General features: G+C 37.5%; 1 protein-coding gene and 1 non-coding gene across 2 annotated transcripts; one reads left to right on the top strand and one right to left on the bottom strand.

Annotated features, from left to right (window-relative positions):
* Positions 1 to 18550: 18550 nt before the first annotated feature.
* Positions 18551 to 18623, top strand: Trnaa-ugc (transfer RNA alanine (anticodon UGC)). The gene has a single exon. It is a non-coding gene; the product is annotated as a tRNA-Ala (tRNA).
* A 71-nt stretch (positions 18624 to 18694) lies between these two features.
* LOC114104535 (olfactory receptor 6N2) lies at positions 18695 to 19648 on the bottom strand. Its single transcript, XM_027950683.2, has one exon. It carries the CDS (start codon positions 19646 to 19648, stop codon positions 18695 to 18697), a length of 954 nt encoding a protein of 317 aa, XP_027806484.2.
* Positions 19649 to 27632: the final 7984 nt, after the last annotated feature.

The raw sequence follows: 27632 nt of genomic DNA, 5'->3' as shown, positions 1-27632 counted from the left end.
CATAAATACGTGTAACATGCAAAGAAACCAGTAATAATTACTATGAAAGTTACTCAGAAGTCACATATGTAGAGATGGATAGGAGATAGTAATATAGATATATAATTGTAGACATCTTAACTTACTTTTAACTTTTGAAGCAAAATTGGATTCCATGTCTCCATAGGATAACTATAATTGCAGGTCTACATAGGTTAACAGCATTAACAAAAATCAATGACAGTTTTAGACCTCCTTTAAATTTAAGAAATAGTGCCAATAAGCACAAATATATTTATTGTCTGATGTACAAGTGCATCTCCCATATACAAAAACAAAATGTTTACTTAGTTAAAGCAAGCAAACACAAACTGAAGACAAATAACAGCAATGCCCAAACTTTCATTGACCATATAATTATACATTTAAGGTCCAGATTCAATACATATTGTATAGAGGATATCACTTATTGGTTAACTTACTTGTATTAAATCTTCATATTTTTAATTCTTTATAGGATAATCCTTTAATCCTTTCCCATCGCAATTAGACAAAGCTCAGACAAACATATTTAGCATTATGATATATCTCTAGTAACAGATTAAATATCTATGATGACAAATATACTAAAATAATAGTTTTTGATTTAGCCAGAGCTGTAAGGTGATCATTTAAAACACTAAAAACAGATACTTAATCCTTAATTCTTTTAAGATTTAGTTTCCCTAAATAATGAAAACCTGACAGAAAAAGAAACCATAAGAAATTATCTTAATAAAATACATCATCTTTGTTCTTTAAGCCAGTTCTTTTAAATGTTACTAAGAGAAAATTAAGGTTTTAAGAAAAATCTGATTCTGGTTTTATATCATATACATTATTATATTATATACATATTATATACATTACTTTTTGCTCTTAGAAAATCTTTTAAATAGCACTTTAAATTATAGCCATCTCAATAACAAATTTTTTTATTTCTAACACTGGGAGTTGAACCCAGTGACACTCTACCACAGCTACATCTCCCCCTTTTAATTTTCAATGTTAAGATGGGTGTTAGTAGGGAACAGATAGATGAGGATGGTGGGAACAAGAGGTGAAGAGAACAATTCTATAAAATAGACCCACTGTGCTAACCCCTGCATGCTTTCTTTGCCAAAAAGCAATGTGTCTGCAGCCCTGCCTGGTCTAAGTGGACAGGATATGGTCACATTCAGCAAATTATTATCTGCAAGGAAATGCAGGCAGGGAACAACACTAATAAGAGGGACTCAAGTAATTTTGATGGGAGAAATTTTTGTGACCATTTCACACACCAGATTCTGGAAGATGAGGATCGTTCCTCCTCACTATAAAATACGTTAAGAATGTATGGTTAAGAATCCAGTTAGGGGCTGGGGTTGTGGCTCAGTGGAGAGTGCTAGCCTACCATGCATGAGGCATTGGGTTCAATCCTCAGCACCACATAGAAATAAAGATGTTGTGTCCACTATAACTAAAAAACAAATATTTAAAAAAGAATCCAGTTAGAACCTATCAGCATGGGTCAAGGTGACCTACAGTTGCCATGGCAGCGGGACTTGAAAGTCTGACATCTCTCTGCTCTCAGTTAAAAATCAAGAGGTGGACCTGAGTGGGATTCTCTGGAAAGTTCTCTGAGATACCCAATAAAAGTGGAGCATAGGAGAGACACATTGTCCCTCTACTCTCTAGAGGATCCACTTTCTCCCTTGAGATTATTCCCATTCCCCTTTCCTCTCCCCTCAATAAACCCATTCCTGTTACTCTGAGCAACACGCTGAAACCTTTCTGACTTGATCGCAAGAATTAGGATTTGAAGGGGAATCTTCACATTGCCTCAGTTTCTTGGGAGGCCCCAGCTCTATAACAATAATGTCTCACTAAGTAGCTTAGGGTATCACTGAGTTGCCCAGGCTGGCCTAAAACCTGTGAACCTCCTACCTCAGCCTCCTAAGTAGCTGGGATTACAGACATGTGCCACTAGACCCAGTGTACATAAATTTTTATAAGGTTTATCTTCTACAAACCTTCTGCAACTTGTATACATACTTAGATGTCTGAATTTTAGGATAAAAATTTTATTTTACCATACAAAGTCCTTTTTTTATCCAGCAGCAGTCTCCAAAAATATGACCTCATACTCACAACCTTCTTCTACATCTTTCTCCTGCTTGTGATACTGATCTTGGGGATTTGGGGCCAAGTTTGTGTTCCAGGGAGTCAAAGAATGTAACCAGGAGCAGACAGGCAAGCAATCATAGCAAGATTCATTCAAGAAAGCCATGGAGAACAGATTCCTCTGAGAAGAGGGGACTTTCAGAGCCAAAAGCCTGTGGGAGGGGAGCAACTTGCCTTTTTTATAGCCCTCGGAACTCCTGTCTTTCATTAATCATTGCCTTTTACTCCCTTGCCTGTACCCAGGAGCAAAACCACCAAAATTTATTTTTATTCCTTCTGGACAAATTAATCTTCAGCAGTTTTCTTTCTGATTTTGATCAAAAAGAATACAAACACTCATCAGTTTCCCCATTCTCAACCATTTCTTCATCTCCCCCCGTCCCTTGCTACACACCTGCCCTTTTTTAACTTCAAACACAGTTGTTAGCCAAGATCCTCTTGACCCCTCCTGACTCATCATTCTTGCTCACAGCCAATATTCCCATTACTCACCCTCATCATTCTCACCTACACTGACTACCTGACCTTTCCCCCGTCTCATTTGATGATTCTTTTTGCCCTTTTCTCCTTCCTTAAGTTTACAATGTAAAACGACTTTTATAAAATTTCCAAATTTAGACAAATTATTCCTTTTTCTCAATAAAATAAAATACAATATGATTTTCAAAGTATTTTTTCAAACCTCAGTTTAATTTATATTATTATTATTATTATTATTATTATTATTATTATTATTATTATTATTTTGTGCTCTTGACACCAGTCTTGGAGATCCTCATTCCCCAGTGCTGAAGATTAAACACCCAAGAAACACCAAGGCAAACTTAGAAAGCAAGTTTTATTTAAGTGAGGGACAGAGGTCCAGGTAGACTTCTCTGGAGAGAAGGGGGTCCCAGGAGTAGGTGCCTGCAGGGCATGGGTGTGTCTTGTTCTTTTAAGGACCCCTGGAGCCACCCACCTCCTCTTTTCTCCTCTGTGTAGGTGCCCAAGGCCAGGAAGGAGCAGTTGGGAACTGTGGTTCTCTGAGTTGCTAGCAACCCTTTGAGCTGGGAAGCAGGTCCCTGGAGGTTAACTGTTAACAACCCAGTAATCCTGGAGGTTAGCTGCCAGCAACCCAGTGACAACAAGCCATTGTCCTCTCTGGATCCCCATCATTCATCATCAACCCTGACTGCTAGACTTCTGCTCCCTGCCTCAGTTTGTTGAGGAATATGACATTTCCTGTCTCCTCAGGGCCAGTGGGGCTGCAGGCAGATTGCTTTTTGGTAAAGAACAGATGTGGGGAGTCTGTAGAGTGGACTCATTGTATAGAATTATTCCGTTAAACTTGTGTTCCCATTGTAATGCCAGATTTGTGAGACCCATAGACCTCCAGGAACTGAATCCAATGCAATCACACAAGAGTCTTTATTGCAAGCTTGAGCCTGGACTCACAACTGTTCCTGACACAGGGGTCCCAGGGAGTGAGTCCTGGTCCTTTGTTCAGTGAGATTTTATAGGTTTTGGGGGGATACTCTGTGTGCCACAACATCATACAGCTAATTATTCCATACCGCGGGAAAATCAAACAACAACTCTTAACATTGATCAGCACATTCACTGGTGGGAACAAGTTGGGTAGGGGTGATTGGTTAGTACAAGAGGGGGATTTGTTTGAACTGATTGGTTTAGGCCATGAGGGGAGTACGTGCTAAACTATATAGTTTCCCAACATGTTATCAACCACCATAAACTACTGGGAGGTCATCTGGCATCCCAGGTATTTTCCCTGTCTCATGCTGATTGGTGGTTGCTAGGGGGTTGCTATGGGTCTTCACCTAGCCTGACTGAGTCAGGGACACTTGGTGCTGCAGATGTTCCTGTCATTTGCAGAAAAACAAGTCAGCAGGGTGGGTATATGCTTAGGAGTGCTCTGTGGGTCTTTCCCAGGTCAAGGGTCATGCCCCCTTCCTTAGGACAGGCCTTGAGGTAGAAGCTGGTTTCTCAAAAATAGAGTCACATCAGTTTCTCACCATCATCCTCATCTATTTGCCCCCTTATATTCTTAACATATAGAATCACTTATTAGTCAAAATTTTAACTCTTAGTGACCTTTCCTTTTAGTGAAGGCCTAGAAACAAAACCATCTTAACCTGTTTTTTCTCGTATGCCAGTCATTCATGTTATAGATGTGCATATTTGTATGTGTATGAATTTAAGAGGCCAAGAGTACTTGAATTTAAAATATTTGGCAATTGATATGTCAGTAGTTTGACCTGCAAATAACTCAGATGTTTTCTCTAACAAATGCATTTATGTTCATCCCATTTATATCAACCCTAATTTACCCATTTTAACAGCTACTTTTAGATTATTCTTGAAAAATGAAGATATCAGAGAAACAGTTAATGAAGCTAGAATTAAACAGGCAGATAGGCAAGGGTCAGATCCAGAGAATGGAGGGATTGAAATGACTTCAGAACCCCTCCTCCACCCTTGTCAAGATAACCAGTCCCTCCTCCAACTTGTTGCTAAGGTAACCAGTCAGAGGGACTGTTTATTATGCCCCCTTCCTGCCCAGATCTCTCCAACGTGGCCCCTCCAGCCCACTTCTCACCTTTCAGCCATCCCACTGAGCATCTCCTGGACCTAGTCACTTACCAGGAAGGATGGAGATAAGAGGAAGAGGGCAGGAGAACAAAGGAAGCCTAGGGCATAGAAAAAGGCAAAACACTCTTTAGCACGTGGCCAGCACAGGCTTCATAAATGAAGGTTCAGCTGCGTGAGAAATCCAAAAAGGGAGTTTGAATTAAAGAGACAGACTCTAATTACCTTTAAACCAGCTCCAGGACAGCTTCCCCTACCTCCAGCCTCAAGCTACCTATTAGAGTATCGAGGTTTACTGAAGAGGCCAGGGAGAGAGAGAGAACAAGCCAGGGAGTGGACTTTTATTGGGGAACAAAAAATTCTGGGGAAAATCCCATCCATTGAAGATTAAGGGGGCACTGTCCCAAGGTCAGGGGCAACAACTGGGTCTTCAGGATAGTGGCCAGACAGGCCTCCACACGGCCAAGCCCTTGGGACTTGAGAAGGGTGGGGAAAGCTCTGGACACAAAGGTGTGTCTAAGCACCTCTCACCCAGCCAGGGAGGTAGCTGGAATCACGTGTGAGGATGGCCTCCCACAACACTGTTGCTTCTTGGGATACCAGAATAGCAGCTATGGCCCCCTCCTCCCTCTTGGGAGAAATCTATGTTATCCATTTTTAAATAAACCCTGCGTTATATGCTTGCTTCAGTGTGTTTCTCTAATTTTATACTTAAACGTGTGAGGGAGTAGAACTCCTCGCCGATACCAGTAGTATTATTAATATTTTAAGTCATTTTGACCTACCAAAGAAGAACCCCAAAACCATTGGACATTATACTTTAAACATCTTTAACAGAAATAAATACAGTCCTGAATGACTTATGATATAGGCAAAATAAATAAGAAATAAATAAATAAATGTCTTAATAATTCTAAAGACATCTTTACTTTTATCTAAGAAATCAAAATTAACTTATTTGTCAAGGATTTCTGTTAAATCACACAAACTAAAAGGCATTTAGGTTTATATTGTTTTACTTTATGAGTGCTTATTTATTTATAAGTCAAAATGACACCATGTAGACAACATTCAACACACACAAGCACACAAACACACATAAAATAAACTGAAAACAAAGATTTTTTATCTTCCATTTAGAATCCTCATTTGCCAGTTTTTAAAGTCAAACTGTTGATATGGTTCCACAGCCATTAGCAATCCTTAAGCTTACATCTGTACTTCCCAAAGAGTTGCTCAGTTGAGACAGGATAGAAAATTTACATTTCAAAGAACTTAGTCAAAACATCCTTAAGCAGGGAGTAGGCAAAGACCAGTGAAAGCAACAGTTTTAAAGCTGAAGTTTGTTATTCAGATTTGTTTATGTATTTTTTTTCTATTGTTCACAGCTAACCCATAGAGGGAAACACCCTTACAAAGGGAAATTTCTTTAGTAAAGGGTTAGGAAAATTATACTTTTGAGCCCAATTAATAAAACCTTCTGACCTACTTGTTTTTTAATCAGATGTAAGACAAAGAGCACTTTCCATGCCCACCCAACCTGGAAAAGACTTCTTTAAGCTTCCCAAGACATTTCTACTTGCTTTATCACAGGTTTTAGTCATTTTAGAAAGTGCCTGCTTTAAATTTTAAAACATTTCTCATTGTATCAGAATTTAAAATGGCCAATCAAAAATTTATACATATTTTGACCTTTTGTTTTATTAACCAAAGACCATAGATCAGCATTGAAGAAAACCAATTTAGGAATATTCAATGTCCCCATTTGTTAAGTACTTGCAAGTTGAGGCGCCATAAACATCAAGCATAAAACCACCTGGGGTGCCAACTGGGGTTTTCCCCCACATACTTTCTCCTTCCTTGAATTTTTTCACCCATTTTAGTGGAGGTGCCTCTTCTTCCCATATTTCAACCTCCTGAGCTAACTGGTGAACTTGTTTGTGTTTTGGACCAAAGCCTGCAAGCTTTCAATACTCAGGAGAAAAAGAAAAAAGAAAAATTTACATAATAGAGTGATAGGGAAAAAAGACCAAATGCTAATGAATAATGTCATGACGTGACAAGGTATATCTAAATTATCCAGCTCAGAATAAACCGAGAACCATCAACCAAACAAAATTAATTTCCAATAGAAATTGTCACTGTCGGCCATCAGATTTTTTTTGTCTTTATCAAGTCAGACATCCTGCACAGACTAACATGATGACATTAAAACAGAGTGCACATTCAGAATCATAGGCCATGCCATACTGTAGTAATAAATCATCATTTTATTAGTCATAGGTTTAGAGCTATAAATAGGCCAGACAGCCAGATTCTCCCTGGGCACAGCAACATAGAATTGGTATGTTTCTTTCTTATAAAAATCACAACAGATCTCAAACTTACCTGGTCTCTGTGAACAACTTATACATACCTATGTAGGCCACCACTAAAGAACTTTAAGTGCCATTAAAAGAAAATGGAGATAAAATGGAATTACAGCAATCCTAAATTAAAGATCAGAAAAAGGTGATGAATTAAAATAAAAATGGAATGAACGGGGCTGGGGATGTGGCTCAAGCTGTAATGGGCTCGCCTGGTATGCGCGGGGCGCTGGGTTTGATCCTCAGCACCACATAAAAATAAAAAAACAATAAAGATGTTGTGTCCACCGAAAACTGAAAAATAAATATTAAAAATTCTCTCTCTCTCTCCCTTCTCTCTCTCTATCTTTAAAATAAATAAATAAACAAAAATAAAAATGGAAAAAAGAGAAGGCAAATAAGTAGGTAGTAAATTTTAGTCTAATTATATTAGTGAATCAAAAATTAAAGACAGGCAATCAGTGTAGACAGGTAATTAGGTCAGAATGAGAGAATGCAGGCCAGTTTGGGTCCAGAAGTGGAGACTGGAATATTAAGGCCTCCAGAGCCCTTTGACTATGAAGATTACCTGCTAGAACAGACCAGAGCTGCTACTGAATGCCCATGTGCTGCTGCTCTCATCCTGCCTGAATCACTCCACCTTGGCCCTGCCAGCCACCTGCTTCTCACCTTTTGGTCATCCCACTCATATCTCCTGGGCCTAGTCACGTACACAGGAAGAAGAGAGATAGGAGGAAGAGGGCAGGAGAACAAATAAAACCTAAAATGTAGGAAAGAGGCAGGAGGCTCTCACTTCTTGGGATATCAGGACACCAGCCATGGCCCCCCTTCTCCTCCTTGGGAGGAGTCTCTGTTACTATTTTTTAAATAAAATTTGTTTTCCATGCTTGCCTGGGCATGCTTCTCTCATGTTCAGACTTCAACATTTGAGGAAGAAGAACTGATCACTGATTTCTGGCGGTATCATTAGTACTTATGAAACTGGATTTAGAGTGAAAAGTGGACTCTCCATCTCAACCGCAATAGTCACTGCGGGGCAGGGTTGCAGACAGCAGGCGGTAAACTCTCCAGCATTAGTGGCTGGCCTCAGGATGTAGGAGCAGACTGTTCCTCGGTGGATAGCAGGATCTACTTGGGCTGGAGCCCTCTGCAGCAGGGAATGCATGCTTCGTGTTGCAGCAGATCCCAGACACCTGGTAATGAGGACTTTCTGGGTTCTTGTATGAGAATCCAAATGACTAGTGAGTATAAAAGAATTGGATTTATTTAAGTAAGAAGAAACAGTTCTCTGGAGGCAAGAAGGGGAACTGATAGAGGTTACAACCTAAGTGTACTAGTCTAGGGGTTAATATAGCTACTGGGTAAGGGCATGGGTCAATCAGGTACTGAGAAAATGCCAAGGCTATTGGTTTGGCCCAGAAACTTCAGATTGGTTTGAAAAACCAGCCTCTACCTCAGAGCAAAGACTGTCCAAGGAAGGGACATGACCTTAGTCCTTGGAAAAACCCACAGAGCACTCCTAAGCACATTCCCACCCTGCTAAGTTGTTTATCTACAAATAACAGGAGAGATCTGCTGCGCCAGGTGTCCCTGACTCAGTCAGGCTAGGTGGGGATCCATAGCAGCCCCCTAGCAGCCACCAATGAGCATGAGACAGGGAAATACCTGGGATGCCAGATAACCCTCCCAGTATTTTATGGTGGTTGATAACAAGTTGGGAAACCATGTAGTTCAGCACATACACCCCTCTTGGCTCAAACCAATCAGTTCAAACGAATACCCCTTTTGTACTGACCAATCACTCCTACCCAACTTGTTCCCGCCAGTGAATGTGCTAATCATGTTTTAGAGTTGTTATTTGATTTTCCCGCGGTGTGTGATGATTTGCTATGATGTATGTGAAGTCCCTGCCCTCTCCAAAGAATGTATAAAACTGCTGCAAACCCTGGGCTGGGGCCTCTCAGCGTCACCAGTTGCTGTGTGTGTGCGCGGAGGACGGAGCTAGCTCACAATAAACACCTCTTTGCTGCTTACATCGATCTTGGGTCTCTGGTGGTCTTTGGGGGTCCCGAATTCGAGCATAACAGGTTGTGTCCTTTTAGCCTTTGAGTGTGTAGCCTTCACTCAGGTCTGTCCTGCTTCCTTTTTCCTGCTGCTCTAAGACAAAAGAGTTGGCTAAAATGTTTTGAATGTTTTTACAGACTAATTTCATAGAGTGGCCTTTCCATTTGAAGAAGCCTTCTCCGGGCTTGTAGCCCTTACCTGCTTGCCTCTATTTTATAATCTGTCTTATCTATTCGAATATATTCATGTAAATAGTTAAAACAAAAAAAAAATGAAAAGAGAATTTCTTTTTATTTTATTTTTTCCTTTCCCCTCCCATACTGGGGATTCAACCCAGGAGTGTTCTACCACTAAGCTGCATCCCCAGCCCTTTTTAATTTGTATTTTGAGACAGTCTCACTAAGTTGCTGTGGTGGTCCTTAATCTTATGATCCTTCTTTTTCAGCCTTCTAAGTCACTGAGATTACATGCACCATGGTGCCTTGCGGAGATTTTCAAATTGAATGAAAACTTAGAATATATTCTATGTTGACTTTTAAATCTACTTTAAATAGAAAGACATAGCTGGATTAAAAGTATAAGGATGAAAAGGTATACCATATAAACACTAATAAAAAAGTTAGAGTCACTACATTAATATAAGAAAAAGTAGGCTTCAGAAAAAAAGACACAGTCCCAGAAATTATTTTTGAAATTACATTACACAATAATGAAGTGGTCATTTCACCAATGCAACTAATAAGGTCCTAGAAATACATAAAGTAAAAAAAAATAATAGAATAGAAAAGAAACTAGACAAACCCACAATTACATTTGGAGAAATTTATACTCTTTATTCAATAATCAAGATAAGTAATTAGAGCTAATGAATAGGGATAATGAAGATGTAAAGAGTTCTATCAACCATCTGACCTATTAAAATTTACATATTAATGAATTCAACCACATCAGAATATACACATTTCAACTGTCTCAGCTTAAAACAAATAATAACAGGTTTAAAACAATTGAAATAAAATACAGCATGTTCTTAGAATGTAACAGAATTAAACAAGAATTTAAGAAATTGACATTGAGAGTGTCCACAAATTTGAAAAAAAAAAATAAAAAGAGGAGAAAAAAAAACCCTCCACATCTCTAAAGAACTTATAGGTCAAAAAAGAAATCATATTTAAAAATTACAATATGTTTTGAAGTAAAATGAAAATACAACTTTTTAAAATCTGAAATAAAGTTAAAGCAGTGTTTCGAAAGATCAAATGGAGTTAAATGATATAAATGAAAAGAGTTTACAAATCCATGAAATAAGTCTTCATTTCATAAACTATAAAAGAGGAATATGTTGCCAGTAATGATGGCACATACCTGTAATCCCAGTGCTTTGGGAGGCTGAGGCAGAAAAATCACAAGTTCAAGGCCAGCCTCAGCAACCTAGGGAGATGCTGTCTCAAAATAAAAAATAAAAAGAATTGGAGATGCAGCTCAGTGATAAAGCTCCTCTAGATTCAATCCTTAGGACCAAAAATTTAAAAAAGAATATACTAAATTCAAAGCAATCAAAAGTAGACAATTTTAATGATATGAGCAGAAATAAGTAATATTGAGAACATTATACAGTGAAGAAAACAGTGCAATCAAAGCTAGTTCTTTAGAAAAAAAATTAGCAGTACTCTAATGATACTGACCAAGGTAGGGGTGGGACCAGACAACTAAATAACAAATATCAGCAGAGAGACAAAACACAGTTGTAAATGCTATGGATAAGATGATATTACAGATTATTCAATAAAAGTGAGTAAATAAGACAACCTTGGAATAAATTCAGCAGCATAAATGAAATGGGAAAAAAATTCTGGTGTTGGGTATGAACCTTAGTTTGAGACATGGTTGAGCTAAAATGCCTGAGTTGGTCTTGATCTTGCGATCTTCCTGCCTCAGTTCCCAGTTGCTGGTATTACAGGTGTTTGCCTCTGCACCTAGACAGGTAATTTCTTAAATGACAAAAGTAACAAATCTCACAGAATAAGAAATATTTAACAGGAATACTCATACCTATGAGTAGCTTAATATTTAAAATTTCCAACAACTAAAAAGCCATGACTAGGTTGCTTTACTGGAAACTTCTAACATTGGAGGAAGAAATAATAATTACATAAAGTTTTACAGAGTGCGGAAGAAAAGGGAACACTTCTTATTAAGTAAAACTAGTATTAACCAACTCCCAAAATCAAAGACATTACAACATGAAAATATAAACCTACAATCCATTGTCCTTCAAAAGCAAAAATTCAAAAACCCTCAACAAAATATGAGAAATACAATAAAAATGATGATATATCATGACAAAGTAGGATGTATCATGAGAATCCCAAACTGAAAATATATATTATCAAAAGATTAAGATTAAAGAAAAATGTAAAATCCTTTCAACACATACAGAAAAGTCTGACAAAATTAAACATTTGTTAATAAATTTTTTTAAAATCCAATATTGGCAATATAAATGAACACCTTCTTTCTGAGGAAGGATTTTTACAAAAAGCCCACACTAATATCATACTTAATAATGAAAGACTGAATGTTATCCCCTGAAGTTTGGGGGAATGAAGGGAAAAATGGGTCTGATTTCATCACTCCTGTTGAACATTATAGCATAGGACCTCACTAGTGCAATAAACAGAGAAAAGAAAATCAAAAGTGGATTGATGGAAAGGAAAAAATAAAATAAAGTTATCTTTTTTCATAAATGGCAAGGCCGACTATGTGAAAAATCCCAAGGAATCTTTCTTTTAAAAGAAAAATGGTGTGTATATCTGTAATAAGAATTGTAATGCATTCCACTGTCATATATAAATAATTAATAAATAAATAAATAAATAAGCTGCTAGAGGACTGGGGTTGTAGCTCAGTGGTAGAGCACTTGCATAGCATGTGTGAGGCCCTGGGTTTGACTCTCAGCACTGCATATAAATAAATAAAATAAAGGTTCACTGACAACTAAAAAAATATTAAAAGAAAAAAAATGTTTTTAAAAAGAATCTGCTAGAACTGCCGGGTGCAGTGGCACACACCTGTAATACCAGAGATTTAGATGATACCTATCTCAAAATAAAATAAAAAAAAAAATTAAAAGTCTGGAGATGTAGCTCAGTGCTAGAGCATCCAGGGGTTTAATCCCCAAATTAAATTTGTAGATTATATGGCCAACATACAAAAATTATACTTCTAAATGCTTGTATAAAACAATTTGGAATGGTTTTCACATAAATATTTATTTTAAATGACTTACACTGGAATTGATCGAAATACTCACTAATAATGGATGGATAAGTAGATTAACCCCATCACACAATGAAATACCTCACCAGAAAGGAACGGACTCTAAGTCCACACAGTAACATGGATGGATCTAAAACCTTGAGGGACAAAAAGCAAAAATTCATACAGTATGATTCCATTTACATAGAATTTAAGAGCACAGGCAAAACTAACCCATATTATTATGGATACATATAATGATTGTAAAAATAGAAAGGAAAACAAAGAAGCATTAGCCACCAAATTCATAGACTGATGACCCCTCAGAAGAGAGGGTCTGCTGTGACCGGGAAGAGACACCGGGGTCTGGGATGAGCCAGCAGCAGCCTGCTAGCCTCGTCTTTGATGGCCAGTGCTTCTATGCATGGCTCTGAAGGGAATATGTACAGTAAGAGTATTTTTTTTTTAATTCTAAAACCTGATCATATGGTTTCAATACAGTAATACAAATCAGCTTTCTTTTTTTTTTTAATTAATATTTACCTTTTTTTAATGTGGTTTTCCCCATTCCAGTCCTCAATACTTACTCTTTCCCTCCTCTCCTCCCTCCCCCGTTCTCTTTCCTGTCTACTTACCTTTCATATTATTTTATTAATGATTTGTAGATAGACATAAAGATGAAATGCAGTGTGGTATATGCATGAACAGTACATAGTAGAACTTGGTCAATTTTGTTCCAGTTCCTTCCATTTCCTGTCCCTCCTCCTTCCTCCCGCCTCTATCCCCTTCCTCTACTCTGCTGATCTCTCATCTATTTGAAAATCATATTTTTAAAATCATTATTTACAACAACATGACAATTCTAGGTCCTACAAACCAGGTACACCAACTGCATGGAAAAACCTACAAAACACTGATGGGATCAAAGACAACCTCAATAAGTGAAGATATAGCCCATATTTATAAATTTAGACTCTACTATTAAGGGTATCTGTTCTCTCAAACTGATCTGTAGCGACAAATCTATTCTTGATTTTTTTCTTTGTAAAGAATTACAGGCTGAAATAAAATGTATACAGAACAGCAAAGGGACGTGAACAGTCAGAAAATTTTGAAAAATCAAAGTTGGAGGACATGACATAACTTGAGCCCAGACTTGGGATGGACTTAGACTTGTAGCATAGATTTATAGTAATGAAGACAGCACCATTTTTGAATACATGAGAATCCAGAAATAGACCCCGACATATATCACCCATTGATTTTCAACACACAGGCAAAGGAAATTCAATGAAGAAATAGTCTTCTCGATAAATGAATAGAAGAGAACAGCTGGATATACATAAGTAAAAAGGAATCTTGGTTTTTCTTATGTTAATAGGATCATACCAATATAGATTCCTTGGTTTAAAAAATGAATTCTGATTTTGCAAAAAGTTATCACTGGACACAGTCGGTGAAACTTACATAGAAACACTGTACTATATTTGAAAGGTCTGCAATCTGAAAATTCTTCAAAATAAAAGTTTGTGATAAATGAACCTTGAGATATCCTTCATAATATATAAAAAAGTCAACTCAAATGGATCATAAACTTATAAAAACTAAAACTACAAATACAGAGAAGAAAATAATAAGACTTTATGATCGTAAGTTATAGTTTTTTACCTATAATACCAAAAGCATAAATCATAAAAATGAAAAAAATAAACCATACTATTTAATTAACTTCCCCCCAATATTTTCTTGCCTCTATACCTGTATCACTTTTTGATTTTTGTTATAAAACTTCTACTTTTACTCAATTGACTTCTTACCTCTTCCTTGAAAATTTCCTCATTTCTAAAACTAGTAATGATTTCTCATGGCCCTCCCACATCTGCACCCCGATACTTTGAGCCTTGGTAATAAGAGTGTAAACTGGCACAATCACTTTTTAAGTGTGTCCCAGTGTCAGTACAAAAATGAATGTATACATGACCAATGACTCCACAGATCTACTCTTAGAAACATATCCAAATGGAAAGTGAACAAATGCACATTGAATATGATGTGCAATTGTGCTCATAGTAGTGCTATTTATAATATCCCAAAATTTGAAAATCACTAAAGAGCTTGTCAAGATATACAAATAAATGCTGGTATACAAATAAATAAATATACAAATAAATAAACCCACATAACAGATTTTTATAATCAATGAGAAGGAAGGAGCTACAACTATCTGAGACAGAAGGGGTAAATCTTATCAACAATGTCATATGAAAGATTGTAGGCCTGTAATTTAGAGACTCAGGAGGTTTTAGGCAGGAGGTTCACAAGTTAGAGGCCAGTCTGGGCAACTTATTGAGACCCTGTCTAAATTAAAGTATAAAAAGAACTTAAGACATGGCTCAGTGGCAAAACATCCCTGGGTTCAACCCCCAATACCAAAATATGAAAATAAAAATCAGACACTAATGAGTATATATTGTATGAATCAACTTAACTAAAATATCAAGGCAGGACAAGCCGTGTCATTAAATGTCAGGCTCCTGGTTATACCTGAGGGGAAGAGGAGTATACTGAATGAAAGATGTAAGAAAGAGAGAGAGAGAGATCATTTGGGATACTTGGAATTTTCTGTTCTGAATGCTCATTACTTAACAGAAATTACATTTCAATCTGTGAAAAATTATTGAGTTGCACACTTATGTTAGTTATAGTACTTCATATGCATTATATTCAATAATTTTAAAAACTGATGACTTATCTAGATTGCATATTTTGCCTTCCTTTGGCAAACTGTATGTTCCATATTAAAAAAAAAAAAATTTCAGTGCCTGGAGCAGCAATTGACACATAGTACTGAATTACCAGTGGTATGATGATTAAAACAAACAAACAAAAAAGATTGAATTTAAAAGAAACTATAAATATAAAGCAGACTAAAATAGTCTTTTTCTCCTGTGATTTTTGGATCCTTTTGCTTTCAGTTTTCCATGGAAATTTAGATTCTGCTGCAATAAAACAGATGGCAGAATGAAGGCAAGACAGAGGAATAACATGCTCTTCCTAAGCCTCAGGAAATAGGAAAGGATAATGTGGAAGGGTTTTGCTCTCCACTTACCTCTAGGAATCAGAAGGAGAATTCATACTAATTATTATACATAATAATACACATATATAGAGAAATGGATACAGAAAAATGGAGAAAAATTGAAATACAGATTTTAAAATATTGGAATACTTTCATCCACAAATGAGTATCATGAGTTTTACCCTTTTGTTCCATGGATGTATATGTGTACGTGTGAGTGTCTAGCTATACAAATTTTACAACTTCAATTGCATATATATATATATATATATATATATATATATATACACACACACACACACACAAACACACACACACACCATACACAAGAAAAATATTTTCAAATATTTTACTAACCTGTCTGCATGACTAAGAAAATTCTTATATTTAAAATATTACTTGAATATCTAGAAAATCCCAAGAATGTGCAAAAATTCTGGGAAATAGTGACTCAAGAAAAAAACTCACATTTTTATGACAAGTTATTCGTCTTGGAATTCAAGGGTTACTTACAAAGAACTAACAAGAAAATAAAGAGTTAAATGTACTCTTAGAACCATATAATGTTAACAATGAACACCACCTAGAGATGGCTTACCTACTCACTGAAGTTTTATGAATAAAGAAATACAATCCAGAAAAGATTACTGATTGATACACAATGGCTAGGACAGTATTATCCAAAGAAATTCAAAGGCAGATGTGGGAAGTGTTGAAGTTGGTGTTGTAGAAGACAGAGGCAAGTGTAGACCAAAGCACTAAAATGAAGAGTAGGTTCCTTACGGATTAGAATCAGGATGGAATCACTAAGGACCAAACATGATATCAATGAGGGTGGAGAGGATTCATTATATTTTTTCATTCATTGCACTTTTATTGAATGCTTAACAGGTTTAGACCCTCTGCTAGATTCTGAACAGATAGTAAGTAGCAAAATTGAAATGATTTCCAATCAAATGTAGTTTATAGACTTGTGGGAAAGAGTGATGAACTCTATGTACAGCTACATATATACAAATGCACATATATACACACTTTGAAGGAAAACAAAATATAACTTACAGGAAAAAATGAGTGACATAAATAGGCTGGGTATTCAAGGTTCTCTCATAGTGTCATTTGAAAGGGATATTTTTGAACAGAAACTTATACAATTAGGAGAAATGATCCAAATGAACTTTCATGGGGATCTAAAACAGTGGGAAGTTCCTTGTTATGGTTTTGGATTTGAAGTGTCCCCACAAAAGCTCCTGTGTTTGAAACATGATATACAGTAAGAATTCATACCCCATTTGAATCAAATATATGATATGTCAAGATCATTGTATTGTCTTGAGCAACCAATTAAATAAATAAATAAATAAATAAAACAATATAGCAATGTTCCGAGGAGAATGATTTAGGCTGTGAGAAAAGTAACCTCCTCAGTGGATTCATCCATTTGATGGATTAATAATTTGAATGGACAACCGGGTGGTAACTCTAGGCAGGTGGAATGTGACTGCAGTAAGTAGGTCAGTGGGGACCTAACCTGGGCCTGTATCTCTTCCTGGTCCCTCTCTCTTTCTGCTTCCTGGCTGCCGTGACCTGAGAAGCTTTTCTCTCCCACACCCTTCTGTCCTGATTCTGCCTCTCTGCAGGCCCAGAGCAATGGAGCTGGCCCACCGTGGATTGACCCTCTGAACTGTAGTCCAAAATAAACTTTTCATCCTTTAAGTTATTCTCTTAGGCATTTTGTCTACAGAAATAAAAAGTTAAAACAATCCTAATGTATATTGAAGAACCAAAAATGATTAACGTGGCCGGAGAAAATGAGCTAAGAAAGATGTGGGAGTCAATGTTGGAGAGGAAGGCAGGAAAAAATGTTGTTTAGCCTTATAAAATATGTGGAGGCTTATGATTTTATCTTAAGTGCAACTAGGTATCTCTCCTGGTTTTAGGAATGACTTATCCAATTTAGGTTTAAAATATATGACTTTGAATTGTGTGTGGAAAAAAAAATACAACGGAGTAAGAATAGGAAGAGCAGGTAATGGGTAGAATATTATTATATTAATTCAGTCAAGAAAGGTTGGTGATTCACACTAGAGTAGCAATACGTAAGAGAATAAAAACTAAACAGATTTAAGACTATACTTTGAGGAAAACTGACATATATTAGTGATGAATTGGAAGTAGAAACTGAAGAAGAGGAAGCATAATAGAATAACAATAATTTCTTGGCAAAAACAGAGGGAAATAAGAACACCAAATTTTCAGGGTTGGAAATTTTGAAGATTTCATATTTGATGTTTCTTAAACTCCTGGGAGACTCCAAATAGGGTTGTTAGGTTTTCTCTTTGATATAGTTTAGTCTACAGCTCAAAAGAGAGTGCTGGCCTTGAGATAAAAAAAAAAAAAAAAACTTATGAGCCCTTGGCATTGATAGTGATGGTATTTGAAGTCATAGGTCTGAATCGAGAGAGAGTTCTACAAAGTAAAGAATACTGAGAAGGACTTATTAGGTGGACAAAATGAGAAAAATAGTGTCATGGAAAATCAGGATGCAAAAATCATTAAGAAGCAAGGACTAGTCGTGTGCCCTAAGATTTCAAGTAAGGGAAGGACAAGAAAGGTCTAATGGATTTGGCATCATACAGAGATCATCAATAACTTTGGCAAAATGTTTGTTGAAATGTCTCAGACAAAACCAAATTGAAACTGGTCAAAACGTGAATAGAAAGAGAACAGGAGGAGGAGATCCACTGAGATGTTTGAGTAGAGAAGGGAGCAGAGATATTAACCTCTAGCTGGATGAAGATATGTGGCAAAGAAATTGTATACTCTTTAGGGGAAAAAATGGAAATACTAAGGTGTTCTTAAATGCTGGAAGTATTGATCAAGTGAAGACTAGAAAGGTAAAGAGGTAGAAAATAGAAAAAAAGTCTATAAGAAGGTGAGAGGAGATGGATCCAGAGTGTGTGTAACAATGGGAAGATTATTCAAGGTCAGGCAGAAGGCACATGAGGTGGGGGCTGGGGATATAGCTCAGTTGGTAGAGTACTTGCCTTGCATGCACAAGGCCCTGGGTTCAATCCCCAGTACCACCAAAATACAACAACAACAAAAAAGAAGGCACATGAGGTGAACCTTGAGGTAAGGGAAGGACCTTGGTAGACAGTCAATGGTGAGTAGGACTAGCTTTCCCCTCCTTCCTGAAGATGGTTCTCTTGATGGCCTTAACGAGTTCCTTGTTACGAAGACTGTAGATAATTGGATTGGCTAGTGGTGTCAAGACAGAGTAGACTACGGCAAGTGTTCGGTCAAGAGTCAGTGAATAGCTCTTCTTTAGCCGCACATACATGAAGATGATGCTCCCAAAGAAGATGAGGACCACAATGAGATGGGAGGCGCATGTAGAGAAGGCCTTCTTCCTGCCCGCTGCTGTTTTTATCTTCAGCACTGCGCCAATAATTCTCCCGTAAGAAATCATGATAAAGAGAAAGGTGATAAGGATAATAAACACATTGACAGCAAAGTCCACCAGAACGTTAGTGGATGTGTCCTTGCAAGCCAGGCTCAGAAGAGGTGGAAAATCACAGAAGATGTGCTGGATTTCATTGTAGTCACAGAAGGGAAGCTGCGAGACCAGGATGACCTCAGAAATGGGACACAGGAAGCCACAAGTCCAACAGCCAGCAGCCATCTTGGCACAGAGTGCTGTGGTCATGATGGCAGGGTAGTGGAGGGGCCTGCAGATGGCCAGGTAGCGGTCATAGGCCATGGCGGTGAGAAGGTAACATTCAGAGGCCCCTAGGGAGTGGAAGAAGTAGGTCTGAAGGAGGCATCCTGCAAAAGAAATGGTCTTCTTCTCACTGAGAAGATTAGATAGCATCTTGGGGATGGTGGTGGCTGTGTACCACAACTCCAAGAAGGAGAGAACACTGACAAAGTGATACATGGGCTTGTGGAGCGCTCTGTCCAGTCGTATGACTAAGAAGATGAGTGCATTGCCACAAATGGTGAACAGGTAAGCCAACAATAGCAGCCCAAAAAGCCAGCCCCTGACATGTCCCACACTGGGGAAGCCCAGGAGTACAAATTCATTCAGGCTGGAGTGATTACGTTGCTCCATGAGAGACTGAGGTGAACAAGGAAAGGAGAAAACACTGGATTAAGGGGACAGCCAAATCTAAGTCAAAATTCAATTTCTCTCTTTCTGTCTCTGTCTCTTAAAATCTAAAGTTAGCGCTTTAATTGCTATTATTATTAATACCACCCTAAAAACAATAATAGCACTTATTCTAAATACATTCATGAGATAAATACCATTGTTACGCTTATTTTACAGATGGAATACTCAGGAATATAGAGGATAGCAGGATGATGACACTTTTACATTTGACATAGATACTATTTCTCAGAAACATAATTTGAATTTATGCACTTTAACTCCCTGCTATTTAATGTCTCTTTATAAATGTGAGTTTCCCAAACATCCCTTCTCCCCGGGTCACAGTTTTTCTCTAGTCAAGGCTAAAAGGTTGGTTTTGTCTACGAGATTAATATCATAGCAAGTTTTTCTCATTGTTCAGTACACTTTTATAACAATCAATTGAACAAATATGTGTCAGGCATAAGGAATTCAAAATTCAAGAAGGTATAATCTCTACCACCAGAAATCTTACAACCTATGCAGTCACATCTGTCAGTATTCTCAATATAACCTGTGAAGTACAGAACACTGCAGAATACCCAGGGGCACATTTCTCAGACCAGGGTAACTGAAAAGAGTTCTCAAGACAAGTAAGCCCTGAGAGCCAGGCACCGTGGTACACAAGTGTAACTCCAGTCACCCAAGCTGAGGTGGAGGATTATAAGTTTGAGGCCAGTCTGAGCAACTTAGTAAGATCCTGCCTGAAAATAAGAATAAAAAGAGTTGGGAATGTAGCTGAGTAGTAAAGCATTCCTGAGTTTAATCCCCACTACCACAAAAGAAAAAAAAAGATAAAATTATAGGTTTGATATTTTTAAATGTTAAATTCACTCAGAACAATGAGCATTTGCAGGAATTTCTGCTAAACTACTTCTGCTCCACAGAGACTGTACATTCATTTTTTTTCCAATTATGGCAAACAGATGTGTTAAAATAACAATTCCTTCTTCTTTACACTTCTGGTACTATTATCACTCCTGATCATTTGTTTCTGGTTTATCTTTCTTCCTTTTTGCCCATCTGGAAACCACATCTCATCCTTCAAAAATCAGATCAGATATCAGATGTTAATGATTCTTTCCTGACTCTCTCAAGAAAAAAAAAAAAAAAGTTACTTATTCCACCTTCTGTAGCCTCATAACCTTTACACTGTCTACTGTTTACACTGTTGTTATCTTTATATCAAATCTGTCTTTGTAAATTGGTAAAGTAATTGAGAGTAAATATAGCACTTCGTTAATTACTGCATATTCTCCTGCTTATAACTACAATAATAAGCATAGAACTGTAAACTCAATTCAGTTTTCTTAAATACACTTGAATTATTTTTCTGATGCCAATTTAAGTTACATTTTCCAACTGCACTTGAACATATATCCTTCTTGTCCTCCCACATCTCAAGCTCAATACATCCAAATGAATTTAGTATCTCAAATCTGGTCTATACTCACTTCCCCTAGTCCTGTTTAAGGACTCATTATTGACTTCCACCAACCCACAGGAATTAAAGCAATATTCTTGATCATCTTTTGTGCACAAGGAACTGTTATTGATGATGCTTCCTCTTGCTAAAATTGAGCTTGTCTGAAGCTGATTGTATGTGTAAGACAAGGAAGGTCTAACAAGTATGGAATAATTTCAGGAGCACTCTGAAGACCTCTCAACCATAAATTCTTGTACCACCAAGTGTCTTTAAGCCCTCAAATGCAGAACCTGGGTAAGGCCTTCTCAAATGGAAGTCTTTCCAAATGCTCTGCTCCTGACATATCCCTTCCCTTCCTTTTCATTGCTGATTTCTTTAGGTCTTAGCCACAGCTCCTATGTCATGCACGATTTTTTTTTTCCCAGAAACTTCTACTCTCTACTATCTCTGCTAGAACCTAACCATTCTGTAGCAGCACTCAGGGTAACTTTCTGTCTCTTAACATTTTCAAACTAGGTATTAGTCAATCCCTTGATTGTAGATTGAAATTAAGTATCAAATGGAAAGGAAGATGAACTTTAAAGTCTCTTCTGGATCTGATGCTCTAAGATCTAAAATCTGGGTACTCCAAGACCCAGTTATTTGTCAGCTTCCCACTAAACCAATTCTCTGATTTAAGAATAATATCTGTTTTCAAATCCCTTGCCCATCCCACCTCTTGGATTCCTGATAAACAGCTAGCATGGGCCCCAGCTCACCTACTGCTGACCATCATCTGCTTGGTCTTGTCTGGCTTGGTATATATGTGGGAGATCAAGATTGGATCCAGTAGCCTTTTCTCTTCCTCAGTGATTCTTATCCTGCAGGTAGGGTTGCTAGAGCCAACACTGACAGTCTTAGGCCATTAGGGACACAAGGAAGGGAGAGACCCCAGTCCCAGAGGCAGGTGACAATTGGGCTCAGGGATAGGCTCCTGGGAGGGCCCTTGGAGGCAGGCCAAGTTTTCCTCCCACCTGGGGAGCTGGGATCAGGGAGTACATGTTATGCTATCCCATTACCCTTCCTGCAAACCTCACCTCCACATCTCTAGTGACTTCTTAGGACAGAAGCCTAATGTTCCCTTTAAAAACAAAAAGCCTCTTTAATAAGAGCTACTTCTTCTGAAATAAATAAATAAATAAATATGGGCTGCGGAGCCTCTATTTTGATTTTTGGTTCCAATACAACATCCATTTACTGAGCTTTTGGTAGGCCACACATGGTATCCTAAGCACAATGCACGTATTAACTGATACAATATTCAGTATTACTCTATGAATAATTGAGTAATTATTGGGTTGGGAAGATTGTCAGTCCCATTTTACACCTGAGGAATGGAAGCACAGAGCATTTAACAATTTGCCCACAGCCACACAAATGGTGCCTCTGTCAGCATCTTAAACCAGAGCATTCTGACCCAGGCCTATGGTCACCACTTCTAAGTACCGTCACCTCCAGAAGCATCGATGGTGGTCAAAGAAACATAACCACGTCCACAGGGGCACAAAGTGGCACTTTCCTCCTGGCCTGTGCTCTTGACCACTACAGATTACCTATGTGCCTTGAGGAAGTCACTTGTTTCTTCAAATGTGTATTTTGTCATGTTTAAGTGTGTGTGTAAAATTTAAGTGTGATCAAAATTATATCAACTGTAAAATGTGTTATTCTACCTTTCTTGCTTCACTTATTAAGTGCAGGTATTTGACATGCTCCTCCAAATAGCTTAGTGTAAGTGACTTAGCATCTCAGGGCCTTATTTTCTCCACCTTGGAAGAGAGCACATTTGAGTTACTTTGAGAATCAAACAGCATGATAATGCCTTAAAGTCAAAAAGAAGGAACACACCTGTAGTTTGACAAAATTAGGTTCATTGACTTTTTCAATGAAGAGGATCACACACCACCAGAATTGTGAAGCATTTCAGTAAGAGGGTATTGGGAAAGGATTGTTAGAGGATGTGGACGTGTTTCAGGTCACTTGGGAAGGATTCAAGGAAGCAGAGTTTGCTATGGATTGGGTTCTGTCAGTTACTGGGGCCTGAAACAGCTAGAAGGCAGACTGAAGCTAGCATTGACCAAGACAGGGAAGCTACTCATATTAGCTAAGAGAGGAAAAAATATGCTGGTTTGTATAGTGATCTTGTTTTTGTTTGTATTTAAACAGAGTAAATGGTCTTCCCCCGCCCTCACGATATCACGTAGTCACAGAGAGACCCTGTCTGATGCTGGTATTCCATTGAGGATGCCTCTGCCTTTCTCTTTCTCAGATAAAATCCATAAATGCTGAAATATAAAATCTAGTCCATAATTGATGATCTATAAACTTTAAGTTTCTCCCCATGACCATTATACTATTTTAGTTTTTAGTGTTTCCAACATTAACTGAAACTGCCCTCCTTAAGTTCACTATATTACAAAATAACTAAAATAAATGTGTAGTTTTGGATTGTTTAAAATTTAGTTTTCATGAATTAAATCTATCTACTTGTCGCTTCCTCTAATTGATTCCTAACAGAGGATTAATATCCGGAATATATGAAGAGCTCAAAAAAAACCACATAAAAAATAAAACCCTAAATAAACTAAACACACACTTCTCAGAAGAAGTACTAATGGCTGCTAATTATATAAAAAAAAATGTTCAACATCTTTAGCCATTTGGAAAATGCAAATTAAAAACTACAATGAGCTGTATGTGGTAGTTCACACCTGTCATTCCAGCAACTCAGGAGGCTGAGACAGAAGGATCACAAGTTTGAAGCCAGCCTGGACAACTTAGGACACCCTATCTCATAAAAAAATATATATTAAAAAGGGCTGCAGGCTGGGCACAGTGGTGCATGCCTATAACCCCAGTGGCTCAGGAGGCTGAGTCAGGAGGATCACAAGTTCAAAGCCAGCCTCAGCAACTCAGCGAGGCCCTAAGCATGATATTTAAAAAGATCTGGAGATGTAGTTCAGTGGTTAAGTGACTCTGGGTTCAAACCTCATACCAAAAAAACAAAAGTTTGGAGCTGTAGCTCAATGGTAGAGCTTGCAGGATGTGAAGAAAAACAACCTTTATACATTGTTGGTCATCATATAAACTAAGGCAGATCTGCAATCACAAGAACACAGTTTTCATGCCTGGTCTTAGACTCTTCTTCTACAGAACAGCCTTTAACCAACCTACATGTATATTAGAGTCCCCTTGACTTATGAGGGTCACTCTTCCTCAAATTGGCTTTGGTTTGTCACTGTCTCACTCTCTGAAATGAGCAGAAAGGCTATAAACATTTCACATAAAAATAGAAATCGGCTAAGTCGCCTAAGTTTTTAAATCACCCTTCCCTCCACTTGGAATCATCCTTGAACAAAATCCAGTTCTTGTTCTAGGATCCTGTTTTACTCAGCTTTTTTTTTTTTTTTTTTTTTTTTGGTGCTACCACTGAAAGACCCGACCAGAACAACTGTAGAAGAGGAAAAGTTTTAGGGGCTCATGTTTCCGAGTTCTCAGTCCATAGAAGACCAGCTCCATTCCTGGGGCTCGAGGTGAGGCTGAACATCATGGTGGAAGAGTGTGGCAGAGGAGAGCAGCTTACCTGGTGCTCCAAAAGCAGGAAGAGAGACTTCACTTTCCGGGTACAAAATATATACCCCCATAGTCATGCTCCCCAATGAACCAGTTCCTCCAGCCATACCCCACCTGCCTCCAATTACCACTCAATTTATCTCATCAGGGATTAATTCACTGATTAGATTTTTCCTCCAAACTTTCTTGCATTGTCTCACATGTGACATTTTTTAGGACACCTCACATTCAAACCACAACAGATACATTATACCAAGGTAAATTCTCCTTGTCCTTCTGTTATTCACTTCTAGCATCACCTCTTCAAGGAAGTCTGACCTAACCACTGTGTAAATATTTTGGTCCCCAATCCTTATTCTATTTTTTGCATCTCAGTTATTCTTTTTATAGCCCCAACCATAATTTTAATCACATAGTTATATGTTTCTCTCACCAAAAAACCAAAAAGTTCGTGAGGTCAGGGACCAATTTTTCCTCAACACCATCATTCAGTACCTGGTATTGTTCCTGGCACATTCAAAAACTACTTATTGGACGAATCAAGGAAAGGCTTGTCTGACTTTCCCCAGTCCACTCTCCACACACACTCATGCACAACATTTACACCCAGATTAGGCGAAATGCTCTCTCGGCTTAGTATCCAGAGCACTCTCTATTTCTGAATTCATCCCATTTCTAACAGTTCATTCAATGTTATTATTTCTGAATCGTAAGTGCAGAAACCATTTTTATTCTATATTTGTTCAGCACCATATCTGTACACAATGTCTGGCAGAGAGAAGGCATAAAATACACTTAATAAATGGCTGTAGTCAACATAGCTTCTCCTATTGGTACTCATTTAAAGGGTTTTGTTATGGTCATTGTACTTGCTCTTTTTGTTTTGACACCAAACACAAGACCAATTTCTGCCTCCATTAGAATTCGTCTTGTGGAATTTGGTGTATTTTCCCAGTGCTTGAAGTTATTAGATTTTGATTCTCCTGGTGCCCTTTTTGTGCCTTCTATTCACTTTAAGTTAACTACAATTTGACAAGTGTGCTATTTAGCTTCTTGTCTGCTATTAGTTATCACTGTTGATTCAGCAGAGCTCACTGTGGGTCCTTCTCTTTGAAGTCATGAAATTAACATGCATTAGGGCAAGTTATTCATCCAGCTGGTAAACTCTCATAACCATACTCTCATCCAACCAACATTTTCCTTCTCCCCCTCCAGCATATCCACAACGTGTCCACAGGACTGGGATCATGAAAGGTAAGGAGGGCTGGTATTAATTAAGCAGAGCTAAGAAAGGCATGATGTAAAATATCTAAGGAAGCCATCTCAGAATTCAGAATCAGCAGTGCAGAGATGTCAAATTGGAAATCAACATGTCGTTGGTATGTGACCACTTATTAATTTATCCTGAGACTATCATTTGTTCTAAGATTTAAAAATCTCTAAGGCTGGAAAGCAAACTTTAAAGTAAAAACAGGTTGTCTTAGTACAATTAGATTAAAAGTATACATGGCTAAGATAAAAATTCAATCAATGTAAAGTTTACCAGCCTATACTTACAGAATGTCAGGTACGTACTTTAGAGCAATTGTGGGCAAATGTTTCCTTAAAGCGGCAGAAAATCAATATTTTAGATCTTGCAAGTCCTACAGTCTCTGTCACTATTTAACTCTGCTGTTGTAGCACACACGTAGTCACCGGCAATATGTAAAGGAATGGATGTCACTGTCCTCTCATAGAACTTTATTTACAAAAACAGACAGCAGATTTTATTCAATCCACAGGCCAGAGTTAGATCCAGGGTCATAATATGGTAACCCATTACATGCATACACACCCCACACACACAAAAAAAACACATTTTATTTTGAATAACATTTCTCTAATTTTAGAATTTTGAAAATGCTCCCATTTGCTACAATCCCTGAAAATATATCTCACCCTCCTCCAGAAAGTATTCATCAAAAAGTTCCAAATGCATAAAGAGAAAATGCACATTCTCATGCAAGTTTTCTCTTTGGGCTTCAGTGTGTTTTTATAATGTACACATTTGCAGCTCAATATCTATTCATCCTGGCACTTAGAACACATAGGCAGTGTCCTTTAGGTGAGTGGGCTATGGTAGAGTTAACTCCAGCAAACCTGGAGATGCACTGATAACAGAAGAGATGACCTTTGAAGAAGGAAAATCAAAAACAAGAATATCCATCTATGAGGAAGCAAATAAGCTACAAATGAAAGAAAATCTTTTAAAAAGCACATTATTTGAATATCAGTTTATTCATAAACTTTCATAAATCTCTTGATCATTGTTGATAGGAGAGGCATAAAATAAAATTATATAAAATTCTGTAAACTAGACAATTGTGTACACTAACCAAATTGAAGTAAAGTTATTAAATGAGATTGGCATTACCTCCCTCAGCTTGCTAATTTGTCCTGACCACAAAACTCATGTTTTGTTTCTCTGCATTCTAGAAAGAAGTAAAGAATATCACCGTTAAATTTTGTTATGCATATAAAATATAAACCGTCACGTTTGTCGTGAGCTGTAAAACACTATTTAGTAGATTCTAAGATGTCATAAAGCATTCCAGTATGAAGGATTTAGAGTGGTTCATAACATATTTATGATTAATCATTTCATATGTATCTGAATTTGATGCTTCCCCATCAGAGAAAAACAATTTAGCTTTGCTTTACAAGAGAAAAATTATAAACATTCAGAAGAGATTTTAATTTTGAAAGCCATGGTTACATTTTATTGTCTTACTTCAACTCGACTTTATAGCGACCTTGAAAAAAATTTAAAATGCTCTGACAATTTTTAAGCTGAACCCAATGTGGAGCTTTTTATTAACTGTAACAGGCACC

Source organism: Marmota flaviventris, chromosome 10 (assembly GCF_047511675.1).
Source record: "Marmota flaviventris isolate mMarFla1 chromosome 10, mMarFla1.hap1, whole genome shotgun sequence".
NCBI classification, from domain to species: Eukaryota; Metazoa; Chordata; class Mammalia; order Rodentia; family Sciuridae; genus Marmota; species Marmota flaviventris.
This window is presented reverse-complemented; position numbering and strand designations above follow the sequence as displayed.

Coding starts and splice junctions, on each gene's coding strand:
- LOC114104535 (XM_027950683.2), bottom strand. CDS start 19,648: ATGGAGCAACGTAATCACTCCAGCCTGAATGAATTTGTACTCCTGGGC.